The sequence below is a fragment of the Nannobrachium achirus genome (assembly GCF_963921795.1).
Source record: "Nannobrachium achirus genome assembly, chromosome: 23".
Taxonomy (NCBI): domain Eukaryota; kingdom Metazoa; phylum Chordata; class Actinopteri; order Myctophiformes; family Myctophidae; genus Nannobrachium; species Nannobrachium achirus.
This window is the reverse complement of record NC_137830.1, coordinates 38,451,390-38,466,363: the sequence shown is the minus strand read 5'-3', so window position 1 is coordinate 38,466,363 and position 14,974 is coordinate 38,451,390. Positions and strand designations below refer to the sequence as shown.

The window sequence follows — 14,974 nt, the reverse complement described above, 5'->3', positions numbered from 1 at the left end:
TGCCACAATTAACAATAATGAATTGCACCTGTGCAGCTGACCTGGGAATATACCATTTTGTCAAGATGGGGAGAATACAAGTGTGAAGAATATAATTCTAACACCTTGTTAAAGTGACCATTTTGTTAAATTTTGCATTTGTAGTTATTTTACTGTAATTTAACAACATAATAACCAGCACAGATTTTAAAAGTAACTTTTATTTTCCCCCCCCCCCTGGACCCAGGGTATGGCAGCTGCATACCCCTGAAACGAAAGGCTTTTGCACACCTACAACGACAGGTGCTGTCAAGGAGAGACCAAACAATGGTCGGTGAACTGAAAAGGCAAAAACTCCACGCACACTGTCTTCAAATGCAAAAAGGGACATTTTGCTGCATACCCCTGCCATATCCAATTGACGCCCCTGAGCACACCTCCACTGACAAACTATTCCACTGACAATGAGCACGTTTGACTACTGTCAGATATAACAATGTCCTCTTTCCCTCTATTTGGAGAACCATGTACAGTAGACTGGATACAGTGGATATTGTTATGTTGCGCAAAACCTACGGCCATATAAAAATAAAATACAATAAAAGCCAACGTTGTTGGTGGGGGGTTGTCCCTTTCTAGAAGGACCACTTTTCAATATCTTAGCGGCTAAAGCTGCAAACATACAAATCCTTCAAGTGCGCTGTTGATTTCAGCTCTTTGTAACGACGAATAGCATCTACAAGTGAGTTTAGCTATTTTTTTAAAACAACTTTTATAATTATTATTTGGGTGGAAAACTAAATTGCCCAACATCGGGGACACCAGGGTTAATGTAGTTAACGCCCTCAAACTAGAGGCTATTTTTAATCAGTACAATGGCATCTGATTAAGATCTGTTGCTGTGCATGTGTTGTGTTGTGTTGTAGTCGACAGGATAAAATGAAGGAATTCATTTTACCATTCATTTGAACGACAACACCGAGGCGTCTTTCTGTTTCTTACTTTCTTTGTTAATTCTCGTTTCCACTTTCGTCCCCTCCACCCCCCGCCCCCCAACCCCCAACCCACACATACCACAGAGCAGCCAAGAACAGAGTCGGAGTGGGAGAACAGTTTCACCCTCAAGATGTTCCTCTTTCAGTTTGTCAACCTCAACAGCTCCACATTCTACATCGCTTTCTTCCTAGGAAGGTGACGTACCACATAATATGTTGTGAGATTGCCTTTCCGTGATATGATGATAATGTTTTGAATTTCAAACGTGAACTTGTAACAGGAGGTGCATGCCGCTGTGCGTTCACCTCGGTGCATATTATTTTTTGCTTTAACTATTGAAAAATAGCAGATATACAAGCTCACAGCGCGAGCTAGTAGATCTGCTATTTTTGAAAAATCGTGAACATTCGAATTGTTCTTGAGAGACTACTATGTCAGTGGCTCTCAAACGTTTTCATGTGAAGGACCCCCAAAATGATATGTATTTGGCCACAGACCCCCATCTCAAATTATTTCGTTCCAGGGACCACCCAGAAGCAAGATTTGAGTTACAAACGTTCGCTTTAAAAATACACATATTCACAACTTTTTCAAAAATAGCAGATCTACAAGCTTGCGAGTGCCACGCTGTGAGCTTGTATATCTGCTATTTTTCAATAGTTAAAGCGTTAAATAATGTTAGGCCTAAATGGGTTAAAATAGTCCTATTAGTGGCATGTTTACGTATTAAAGCTGCAATCGTTAACCTTCATGGCCTACCACACATACACACAAATGTCCCTGAGAAAATAACGCACCCCTGCTTGATCAGGGGAATTGTTTTTACCTGGATCTTCACGCAGTACCACTTGTCAACCAGTAGTGGTCCTACCCCGACCACAGAATCTCAATTTCTCAATAGAAGAACAGGTAGTCCAACTGTCCAAATATAACCACCACAGACTGGTCAAAATAATGTTTTAATCACAAAATGGAAAAAAAGGTTATGGATTGCAGTTTTAAGCATCTCAGGTGTAATTACGGTGTGAAGCCTGCTGCTGTTGAGAGATGTTAAAAAGAGATGTTAGTTTAACATCATTGTGCTTGTTTTCTATGGGGAAAAAAAGATTTACAGGGCGACCTGGTGCATATATACGCCTCATCAACCGTTGGAAACTTGAAGAAGTGAGTAAACACTTGACTTTCCCATGTGGGAATAACAGCAAAGCATTATGGAGCCTGGTCATTCTAAATGGTAAATTAATCTGTTAGTGTATAACCTGCAGCCAAGCATTTCACCAACATCATGATCAAGCATTTTTGGGCCAGCAGTACTTGTGGGAACAAAATAAATATAATGTGATGTCTAAGGTTGAAAGGGGCAGTATTAAGTGAGCTAGTCCTTTAGGGGCTGAGGTAATTACCCCAGCGGTTGAGCATTGAAATCCAGGGAAGGAAAACCCTATGTAATGTGAAATGCACAATAACAAGCACAGGCACAGTCAGTCGGTTGTGACTATGCAGACTCATGCTTCTCTTAGCAATGTTTACAGCTTTTGAGCACTATTTCAGATGTACAAAATTGCAGAGATGCATGTTTCTAGTGTTTTTTTTGCTATGTGCCAAAGGCCTTTCTGTACATTATAGTATAATATAGTGTATAGTATTGCTTGCTTTCAAAAGTGCCCCTGTGAAGTACTTCTGTTGTGCATGGGGACGTCGCCTTGACTCAGTGAATGGGCCGAAGACATTGGCATGCGCCGACACTGTTGAATGCAAACTTATTGTGGACGTTTCTGAGCTTGAATTTATGAATTGATTGACGAAGCTACTAAGCAGCAGAATAAGAGTAATGCAATAATGCATTATGTTGTTACACATTACACAACATGAATCGCACGCACGCACGCACGCACGCACGCACGCACGCACGCACGCACGCACACACACACACACACACACACACACACACACACACACACACACACACACACACACACACACACACACACACACACACACACACACACACACACACACAAACACACACACACACACACACACACACACACACACACACACACACACACACATTTGAATTATTTTATTTGGATCTGCACAGAAAGCGCAATACAGATAGGTCCAAATACTGATCAGAAGAAAGGTTATGTTACATGGTCATACGAGATACAGCTGCTGCTGCTCATGCTTAACACACAGAGGAAAAAAGATATCACATTGATGACATACTATATACAGAAATGTATATACTTTTTTTTTTTTTTCTTTTTTTTTTACCTTTAGCCACTCAGGGATAAACGAAACATCGCCTTCTCCAGATAAACAGACTGCCTATTATAGCTGAGACAGAACAGTATTTAGACAACTATTATTCTTATCAGTGTTTCATATTGTGACATTGTGGTCTAAGTGTCCCTTGTGTGTGTGTATTTCCAGTGCCACCCCAGTGGTTGTCTCATAGACCTGTGCCTGCAGATGGGAATCATCATGGTACTCAAACAGACCTGGAACAACTTCATGGAGCTGGGCTATCCGTACGTTCCTAACGTTCCTAAAGAGAAATAAATAAACGCTCGCACACTGAGGGCTCCAATGCGTTAAGTGCTTTATTGCACCATACCAGTGTGTTTTTCACTGAGGAAAACTACCGGTAAATAAAAACGAAGCTGTGATGACTAAAACTAAGACTAAATATATTGACAATTTCGTCAACAAAATAAAAACTAGACTAAAACGTTAGGGAGGGACTAGCCTCGGAAACCCAGGCTTCTTTTGGCGATAGGAAGAAAAAGAAGCCTGGGCGATCGCGTTATGATCACTGTTGGAGGAAGTGTAGAATTTCCCTAACCAATCAGAGTGCAGAGAGCGTCGCACCGAATGTGTTGACGTCATGACGCAGCAGCGTTCTCTGCGCTGAGCAGGGGAGCAGAGGGGGGTGGGGGGATGAGAACACATGCTATTGGCCAGAGACTCGCGGAGAGATTCGCCGCGCCCGCCCATCTGCCTACACAAACTGGTCCGCGTTAGCTCAGAGTGGGGGGGGGGGGGGGGGGGGGGGACTAGTGGAGAAGAGAGTCATTTTATGTTTGGTTGCTCTCAGGGTCTCAAGTGTAAAATCAGTCATTATGATGCCATCAAGGCCTGCCAAAATACATTGTAGTTGACTAAATCAACTGTATATTTAGTCGCCTAAAAACCTATGAAATTTAGTCGACTAAAATTAGACTAAAACTAAAACTTTTCAGGTGACTAAATTATGACTAAAATTAAATGACATTTTATTTAAAAGACTATGACTAAAACTAAATCAAAATTTGCTGTCAAAAACAACATTGCACCAAACTAAAGGTCTTCCTCAGACTTAAGGGAGTAGTTCACCCCCAAAATGACTTTTTTTCTATTGATTAGTCACGCCGTGGAGACTAGAGTTCAATAACATTTTTAGTTTTTTGTCGCATTCCTAAGACAAAAATGTGATAACAATTCGTTCCGGATGGGGACCCATTTCAAAACAGGTCCCCATCCGGAATCAATGGGGGTACAATTTACTCGAATCAAATTTTTGTCTTAGGAATGTGACAAAAACCAAAACATATTATTGAACTCTACTCTCCATGGCATGAGTAATCAATAGAAAAAAAGTCATTTTGGGGGTGAACTACTCCTTTAAGTGAGAAACAAGAGGAGCATCTAAAATCTTATGCAATCAACATGATCACATGGAATACATCACAGCTGTGGACATTTACACACGTGACAAAAAAACAAGTAAAAATGGTCATAGACATCATGATAAAGTTAAATGACATATCATTGATTGTCTACCACAGTGGAAATACAACAATAAAATGTCATTATGTTTAGAGGAATGTATACAGATGAAAACCCAAAAATACATGATTTTAAGTAAGTCCGTAGGTATCCATAAATTCTGCCTTCTTGTCTGCATTATTCTGAAGTCGACCGTTTTATTTCTCACCTGCATTGATAGCCTCAGGCTATACAGGAGGATGAGGCATTTAGGGCTCTTAACTAATCATTAGTTTCTCATCATTTTTTTTATTATTGATTTATTTTTATATTAATCAAATGATCTAGAAGGGTGTTTATTTAAATACAGTTATATTTTTTATACATCAACGACAACGTGAAAAAGTTATAATTTATTTTGCATGTGTTTGGCAATAATTTAACTTCAGTATTATCTTAACTGATCACGGTAAATGCTTTCTGTTGTATGCTATAGGCTGATCCAGAACTGGTGGACACGCCGGAAGCTGAGACAGGAGCACGGCCAGACGGCCAAGGACAGCTTCCCACAGTGGGAGAAGGACTACAATCTGCAACCCATGAATGTCTACGGGCTCTTTGACGAGTACTTGGAGATGAGTACGTTGGTGTATGAGAATAACAGTACGCAACACATTCAAACAACACTTTAGCTTGAGCTGATAAGAAAGTGTAACTGAACAATATGACTAAACACTGGATACGCTAGTGTTTACTCACATGTCACTCACAATAGTGTGTGACAACACACTTGCTGTGTGTTGTCAGACGTGTCACTGCTGTTGTATCCTACTGGCTCAACTGCCAGTAGGGTACAACAGTGGTTCTCAACCTTTTCAGGCCGTGACCTCCAAAATAATCATATTTTAACTGGGGACCCCCCAAAAAAGAAGGACATCTGGGAACTCAGATTAGGGACCCTAATGCCTGACGAGCACTAAGAGTTGAGGCATTACATTTTTATGACACGGTTTTATTATGAAAATAGCCAATCTACATGCTCATGAGCATGTAGATCTGCTATTTTCACAATTTCTGCCTCTAACGTTTGACAATTTGGCCTATGTTTAATTTGTAATTTTAGAGGTATTAAAAAATCCTTAAATTGTCACTATAGAAATGTGCAGATACCCTCTATACACTTCGACTTTATGTTGGTTTGTTTACTGTTGAGTGAGAAAACAATGTTGCACATTAAGTTAATCATCTGGGGATCCACCAAAATAATTTGGGTTGAGAACCACTTGGGTACAACAGCGGAGGATGTCACGCCCTATTCCTCCCACCCAACAGTCGCTGCTGACAGGTGCCACACCAGCCCGTAGTAGTGTACGTGCAGTGACACATATCATTGCTTCTGAAACACATTTTGATCTTTCACACAAAAACTCTGAAACTCTAAAGCTACTGTGCCTGTGAAGACACACACAGCCACTGACAGCAAAGAGGAGACATGAACTCACATTCCTCTGGCTGCCTGGGACAAACATTTTTACAGTTTTCTTTGGAGGGACAACTTTGTTTTGGTTTCATGTTTTAGATTGTAATTAGAGAAAAGATGAGTGTTAAAATGTTTTCATTTGCTGCTTTCTATCATTTTAGCGATTTTAACGATTTTGATTTCAGTGGGTGGGCATGCGTACAAGTGGCTAAATATGTCTTTGTTTTTAGACACAATAAGCCGGCGATTTCTTTATTACTATTTACAGTAACACTAGACGCCTCAGGGCGACATGCGACTTCACCCTAAAGGGCGAGGTCGCCCTTTAGTGCGAGGTCGTGCCAATGCTTGGCCATCTGGCCAGTGATGTATATTGGACCAGTTACCCATATATGGAGACCCCTGCATGATAGTCAAAATGTGATGTCAGAATGGGCATTACCAAATATGGGCATTCCCAGATATGCGCTTAATATTGATGAATCTCCATATATGGGCATAAAACGGACAAGGACGTAATTCATTTGCAAGTGTGACTTGTGATAACATCAGCGATCTCCATATATGGGCATAAAAGGGACATCAAGCCAGAGCGTGATGTCAGAGCGGCAAACCCATTCTGTTAAGAGTGGTTCCCCTGACATCACAGTGACATCAGAGCATGATGACAGAGCGACAAACCAATAGAACCACAGACAAATCCATAGAATCACAGGGTCAGGCGTGATACACACATACGGACAAGCTGTGACCGGGCGTTTACATACTAGTAAGACGCCTCAGGGCGACATGCGACCTCGCTCTAAAGGGCCCAATTGACCATACAGTGAGATCCCTGTCTGAACCAGCCACACAGATACAGTATGTGCTGTCTTCCTCCATATATGGACATTCCCATTTGAAGTCCTGTTAGATATGGGCTTAATATAATTGATGACCAGGGATCTCCATATATGGTCATAAAAGGGATTCTGTTAGAGTGGTTCCCATGACATCACAACATACAATCCCTTTTATGCCCATACATGGAGATCCCTATTCCCTATCTGAACCAGCCACACAGATATGGGCCATATCTTGGCCATCTGGCCAGTGATGTATATTGATGAAATCAGGGATCTTCATATATGGGCATAAAAGGGACTCTGGGGAATAACCAAATATGGACTTTTACATAGGTGATGTCACCTGTCTGTGATATCACCAGTGATGTCACAGTGATGTGTCAGGGGAACCACAGTGTCAGGCGTGACGTACAGATAGAGATACGCGGACAAGATGTGCCGGTTTTCATAGTAAACTTGCGACCTACAGTCGCAACTATTTTGCGACCTATGGTCGCAACTAGCCCCCATAAGTCACATCTGCCCATGAAAGATTGCGGTGCATCTTGGGAATGGGCTTATTGTGTCTAAAAAGACATGTTTAGCCACTTGTACGCATGCCCCCACCCAATCAAAATTTTAACGCTCATCTTTTCTTTTCTCCTTTAAGTGTTACTGCAAAGCTGCGTGTTGAGCTTCTACAGCGTATGCAAATCACGCAGGCCTTCACAGCCGCGCTGTTTGATTTGATGTAGCGGGCAAGCAGTCTCACGGGCACGCACGTGCACTCCATTGTATCTGCGTCCGTGTGTGTTGGTCACAAAAGGTGGTCTTACGCCCTAGCGGCGCATAGCAGACCACTGACTACACCACACTGAGTATTTATCAAAATCGCGTGAGGGTATGCGCGTGACATCATCATCATACCAGGAAGTTATGTGGGAACGCCTACTGAGTGGCAAAAAACTACTTTCTGGACTTGATAGCCCATACACCAAACAGAAAAGCCCTATCTGATTGTATTAAACGACGTTAAACTCACTTTGCCACTCACTTTGCCACTCGATTTGCCATTCACTTAATGCATGTGCATACCCTCTATTGATCGTGCCGGGTGCCCACTGGCCTACTGGTCCAGGCGCATACCACTTAGGCATTGCCACATAGGCATTGATGCCTGGCGGTGTCGCCGGTTCGATTTCCGATCCGGACAACCTTTGCCGTGTGTCACTCCCCATCTCTCCCCCTCCATTTCCTGTCAGTCTACTGTCCTATCAATAAAGCCATAAAAGCCCCAAAACAAATCTTTAATTGATCGTGCCGCATTGTGACTGAAGTGCACCCATTATACTGTAACTATTGATGGACAGAGACAACTGTGTAAATTGGCCTTAATGGTGCTTGTGCTTTTGTGCTTTTGTCTTTCAGTTTTACAGTTTGGGTTCACAACTATATTTGTGGCAGCTTTCCCCCTGGCACCTCTTCTGGCCCTGCTCAATAACGTCATTGAGATACGCCTGGACGCCTATAAGTTTGTCACACAGTGGCGGAGGCCATTGCCTTCTCAAGCCAAAGACATAGGTACTGTATTCTTTGATTACTGTATGTACTTTAAGTAGTACTACCATCATACCATATATCTGTACGTGAATACATTCATATTATGTTCAACATAATATGCATATACCATATTATGGCAAGTGAAATAATGTATGACTGAGTGTGTTTGATCACAGGGATCTGGTATGGCATCCTGGAGGGCATTGGGATCCTTTCTGTCATCACTAATGCCTTTGTCATTGCCGTCACGTCAGACTTCATCCCTCGTCTCGTGTACGCCTACAAGTATGGCCCCTGTGCGGGGCAGGGCCGTGCAGGCGAGAGGTGAGGTGATTCTTTTTACTAGGGGTGTAACGATATAGTAACTGAATCGAAAAATAGATTTTAATTTGCAATGACTACTATATCGATATGCAAAGCAAAAGAAATCGTTCCGTTTTGTATCGTATCGTTTTACAATGCAGATAATCGGTATTGAATAGTTTTTCAAAGCAAATAATCGATTGTATGGAAAGTAAGTATTTTGCCTTGTATTTAGCAATTTTAAGAGGGAAAATAAAAAAGAGGGGTCTAATTACTTTCTTTTACTAATTCCATTCCATATAGCTACTCTTGGTCTATTGATAAATGTGTGTAATCTCTGTGTTCATGTCAGGGTGCGGGTTTGTCCATGTGATGTAATAAAATATCCATGTATTTGCTAGAGAATCAAAGTGTTTACTCATTTATATCCATAATAATAGATTTTTCCCTTAAAAACCTGCACTATTGACACGTTTGACATTTTTAATTTCTTTGCTAAATAGTTACTATATAGATTTTAAATCATTGAATCGAATCGTATTGTATCGCCATGAATGAACAATATCGTCCATGTATCGTATTGTCAACCATGTATCGTGATACGTATTGTATTGCTGTTATGATGTATCGTTACACCCCTACTTCTTACTGTGCTGTGTTTATCTATACCGGTAACTATTCCTCTTTTGACATATTGTGCTCTATTTTTGTCCATGCCTTACCCCTTATCCCTAAACGTCTTTGCCTTGTTTTACTATTTTGAAAAACATTTTAAAATACTTCAAATAGACGATCTGCTGTATCAGCCATTTGAACTATTTAAAATGTTTTTCAAAATAGTAAAACAAGGCAGAGAAGTTTAGAGATAAGGGGTAAGGCATGGACAAAAATAGAGCCCTGTGTCTCTTTACCCCTCCTAAACATCCTAAAAACCTGTGTCATGTAATTGCAGTTATTTGATTTTCCTGGACTCTGCTCAGGTGCATGATGGGTTACGTGAACGCCAGTCTGTCAATATTCCGGGTGTCGGACTTTGAGCCGAAATCGGAGCCCAGGACAAATGGATCTGAGTTGTTTGGGGAGGCTGTGAAATACTGCAGGTAAACAGTAGTTGCTGCCAGATGCAAATACTGTATCAAGGACTTTCCCTCAGCTACTGTAAAAGCCATCTCTCTCTCTCTCTCTCTCTCTGTCTCTCTCTCTTTCTCTCTCGATTGGCCAGGTACCGTGACTACAGGGAGCCCCCGGACTCACCCGAGCCGTATGCATACCCCCTGCAGTTCTGGCATGTGCTGGCAGCTCGACTGGCCTTCATCATTGTGTTCGAGGTCAGTTTGGCATCAGTTCAGGAACACCAAATATTGTATAAATTATCGCTACAATTATCATGTAACGATTAAAATCGTAGAATTGAAAGGTAATTATAATCTCTTTAAAAAGCGCAGAGTTAATTATCTACCGTAGTTTCGAGTCCCGCACGCACTCCATGTTTTTTTATTGGCATGTGACACTGTAATACTACGGAGTATGAATTTGTCTTTAGCTGTAAAGTAGCGAATCCTGTCTACAGTTTAGATTATTTTCTCTTTACTCCTACTGTTAGAGATATTTCTAATCTGGTGGAATGACATGGAGGGAGTACCGTAACCAGCGCATACCATGCTGTATTTGTTTTGCGGTGGTGCTTCCAGCAAGACTAGACGTTTTGACCATTAGGTCTGTTGAATCTTTTAAATCAGGGGTCTTCAACGTTTTCAGGCCAAGGACCCCTTCGTTGAGAGAGGGATGAAACAGGGACCACCACAACCTTGTCATAGATTCCATATCGTTTAATTGTTTGACAGCACAATCATTAGTGTTTTTTTGATTCATGTCAATTGAACTGTCAATACTTCTCCCCTCTACACCAAACCTTTTTGCTGAAAATAGCCCATCTACAAGCTCACAACTTAAGAATCTGGCTAAAAGGGAGATTTTATTATTTTCTTTCTATCATACAAAGATTTGGAGGACACCCTGTAGTAACTCTGAGGACCCCCTAGGGGTCCCAGACCCCCTGTTGAAGACTCTTGTTTTAAATCCAGACTCAGGACTCTGTTTTACTCCCAGGCATTCGAATCCCCCAGATTCGAATGCTTTTGTTTTGGCTTTTATCTTAATGTTTCTGTTCGATATGTTGTTAATGATCTGTTTAGTATGCCTCTGTATGTTGTTGTGTACTATTGTTTGTTTTGTTGTGCTGATGAAATATTCTGTACAAGCGCTTCGGTAGAACAAAAGTTGTTTTTAAATGTACTTCATGAATAAATGTGATTTGATTTGTTTAGAACAGACTTCTGGGATCTGGGAAATATATAATGGAATTATATATTTACACAATATGACTTGACATTGTGACCTAAATTGAAAATTAAAGCAAATACCGGATCTACAAGCTCACAACGCGATGTATACATTAACCATAAAGGAATCATTCTTCAGTTTGACATAGCCTATATACTATAGTATGTCAAAAATATTGTAAAAATATAGTAATTTCTAGTTGTCTGAGAATTCATTAAAGCAATATTTTTCAGACATAATTTGTCTGGAATCTCAATGTGTAAAAGACAAACTTATGAGAGAAAACCATATTGTGAACCCATCATCGTATCGAGTTGAATCTATAGTAGCGTGATCGCTAATTAGGTTCACTTCTTCCTTACCTGATAGCCTATATCGTTTTGTATCACAACATCCAAATTCAACCCTGTGGAAAGAACGAGGCCCTCTGACAAGCGGTCTGCACCCCCACACACCCAGCACACTACTCCAGGGAACGCCAGGCGTCGCCGCACGCTCTGGCTCCTTCAGGGGGCCGGAGGGTTAAACGAGATCATTATGAACAGCCAGCCTGAGGACATACTGTAACATGGAGGACAGAGTAGACAAGAGGACCTGAAGGGAACGAGGGGGAGGAGACCAGCAGGATCATAATAAAAAGGAGTGGAAAAGGAAGCAGGCTGAGGCCAACAATTGATTTGATTTTTATTTGGATCTCTTTTAGCCATCAGCTACTCTTCCAAGAGTCCAGCACACAATACATTACATTACAGCATACATCATACAATAATAATACAAATATTAGTTACATCATAAAGATCAAATATACTTCTATTCACTCTTTCACACACACACACACACACACACACACACACACACACACACACACACACACACACACACACACACACACACACACACACACACACACACACACACACACACACACTACTAGGCCTATCGCCCTAGTGGACTGTGCATGGCAGGGGCGTCCTTCTCCCTGAGCCAGGCCTACTGTAGACCTGGCTGCATACCAAAACCAATTCACCACTTTATTAGAAAAACTGAAAAAACATAATAGTAAATAAAAACACTAGATAAATCATCAATAAAAAGTCATCTTAGTTATCGCACCTGGTTCCATAATTTAACTGCCATAAAAATAAAAGATCTACTTCCCATAACAGTTTTCTCAGTGGCAGTATAGTGACTGGGCATGTTTTTAAATCTTTTTATTTCTCCAAAAATTATGTTTTAGCAAATTCAACATAAAAAAGGCAGTATGTGGCCACAGTATATTAAACTTTGATTGACCAATCTGTTTGTAATGCTATAATCTGGCCATAGGGTGATCCATTGTGAAGATTTTTACGCATGGTATGGTGCAGGATGTTTGAGGCCTCTATGGACTGTGTGTAGTGTACGCTGTCAGTGTGATTTATATTCCAACCAAACATGAGACCTGGTCTCTGGAAAGTACTTATTTCCCCTAGTACTACATACTGTACAGTAGTACTACAACATACAGTAGACAGGTGCTTTAGTTTCAACAATGTGTTTTAATTGCATCTGCATTCAGTTGTTGTGTTCTTAACAAATGGATTCTGTGCAATTTGGCACATTATTCAATTACAAATTTATAGATTAGAAATGTAATGTATAGATTTAAAAATACAGAACAGAAACGTGAAACAGACGTGTTCTTAAAACGCTTAAGATATACATAGACCAACATAGATCAAGTGGCAGTTAGCGAAAGTAAAAGTTAAAGCATTTTTATTTCTGGCACAACATTTCTATAAATCCATGCTGCACTGTTTTCACAGCACATGGTTTTCGCCATCAAGAACCTGATCGCATACCTGATCCCTGACCTGCCCAAGGACCTGCGGGACCGCATGCGCAGGGAAAAGTACCTGATCCAGGAGATGATGTATGAGGCCGAGCTAGAGAGACTGCAGAAGGAGAAGAAGGAGAAGAATGAGAGGAAAAAGAAGGAAAAAGAAAGGGTCCATCACAACACAAAGGAGTGGCCCTGAGCAAACAACGCTGTCTGGTTGGTTGGTTGTTTTCTTTTTTTATTGTCATTTTGTACATAATACAGCCATATATGCATAGCTGACAAGACATAATAATGCCAGCATCTGACATAGTGATATGGGGGCGGCAGTGGCTCAGGAGTCTAGAGCCACTGCCGCCCAGTTCGATCCCTGTCTTTGTCTCAAAGTGTCCTTAAGCAAGACACTGAACTCCTAACTGCTCACTGCCCACTGCTCCTTATAGTAAGGATAAATCACTACAAGATACCAAAATAATAGCCTAATAATAATAAAATAAATAAATAAAGATGTACGCACCACAGGACGGGTGTTTTCGATCAATCTATCATGGTTAAAATGGAGTTTGAAGTTACGATGGGTTTGTAATTGTATAGGAAGGGGCGTGTCTGATAAAATGAAATTTCCATAATACTGAATCAAGCAAAAATAAAAACTGTCCCAGGTGCTCTCTAAGGCCTGATTAGACGATAAAATGGACAATTTCTTTTTTTTTTTCTTCAAGTTTTGAAAACAACAAAAAGCTGTTTAATATTTGTTTCACTGTGACCCAGAGAAGAGAAGCTATAATTAGGAGTGATCTGCTTAAACATTTCGGTGTTATTAAAAACCCTGCATAGCCGCAGCATCCTGGATATTACGCACATAACACCTGTTTCCAGTCCAGCAAAAACTGCATTGCTGTAATCCAGTCTGCTGGAATTAAAAGCATGAACCAGCTTTTCAGAATCTGTCTGACTTTGACAAAGATGTTGCAGATATTACATAGGTGCATTGTGTCTCCTTGCTTTGCAGGCGTCACCTGTTGGCACACAACACTCAGCGGGGAAGAATAAAAGAGCCAGGTCCATGCATGATGTTGGGCCTCCATAACTTTCTCTTTCTTTTTCTGTGCTGGACCACAGCACCTCCAAGAGGACAGTTGAGAGAACTTCATCCAGCATGCATCTTCTGCTGGGCTTTACAGTAAACTGTAAATATCCGGATGAAGTCAGTCCCAGCATCTGGATATAAACATGAACATTCAGCAAAGAGTAATTTGCTATTCATTTTGTTTTTTAATTATTTTGTGCGCAAGATTGTTCCTTCAACTCTGGACTACCAAACAGTGAATTCCTTCAGATCTTGAATGTAGATTTCAAACCAGAGAAAATGGCAACTTTTACAGGTTTATTGTTGTAAAAGAGAGGAATCTCTCTTGTGCTTACTGAATGACAAACCCTGTTTACACTTCTTTGTTTGTTCAAGGAAAATGTACATGTGACAGCATAATATTTGCTTTATTGTAAATACAGAGATATTTAAGCGAATGACAAATAGGCCACACGCTCTGCTGCAGTGTAGTGCAATAAACAAATAAAACTTATTTAGAGTTATGTTCCATCAAATCTGGGTCATAGTTTGGTCAAATGGCAATTGCTTTCCATAAAGATTTAGATTGATAATTGCGTAATAAATATTATTTATTGCAAATAAATGGGATTATTTCACTGTCTGTTTTTATTTATTTATTATTTCACTTTTTGCTTCAGATATTAGAGTGTAGACTAGAGACAGGTAACTAAGGGCAAAGAGAAACGAGACAATGATATAAGATGGGAGCTGGATTCAGACTCGGGTAGGGTGCAACTGTTAATTAAACAAATCGATTTCATCAATGAATCAGTGCAAAAGAAACACAAGGACTTGGATTTGAATACAAT

General features: G+C 40.6%; 1 protein-coding gene across 1 annotated transcript in view; it reads left to right on the top strand.

Moving 5' to 3' along the window:
- LOC308308606 (anoctamin-4-like) overlaps nucleotides 1-14,733 on the top strand; it is an 87,426-nt gene extending 72,693 nt beyond the window's left edge. The window contains exons 18-27 of the mRNA XM_080754035.1: nucleotides 1,059-1,170; nucleotides 2,082-2,139; nucleotides 3,412-3,509; nucleotides 5,222-5,364; nucleotides 8,458-8,610; nucleotides 8,766-8,913; nucleotides 9,873-9,992; nucleotides 10,115-10,220; nucleotides 13,041-13,274; nucleotides 14,067-14,733. Of these exons, the coding sequence (XP_080610161.1) occupies nucleotides 1,059-1,170; nucleotides 2,082-2,139; nucleotides 3,412-3,509; nucleotides 5,222-5,364; nucleotides 8,458-8,610; nucleotides 8,766-8,913; nucleotides 9,873-9,992; nucleotides 10,115-10,220; nucleotides 13,041-13,253 (1,151 nt within the window). The 3' untranslated portion in view covers nucleotides 13,254-13,274; nucleotides 14,067-14,733. The remainder of the gene's footprint in view (nucleotides 1-1,058; nucleotides 1,171-2,081; nucleotides 2,140-3,411; nucleotides 3,510-5,221; nucleotides 5,365-8,457; nucleotides 8,611-8,765; nucleotides 8,914-9,872; nucleotides 9,993-10,114; nucleotides 10,221-13,040; nucleotides 13,275-14,066) is intronic.
- Nucleotides 14,734-14,974: the final 241 nt, after the last annotated feature.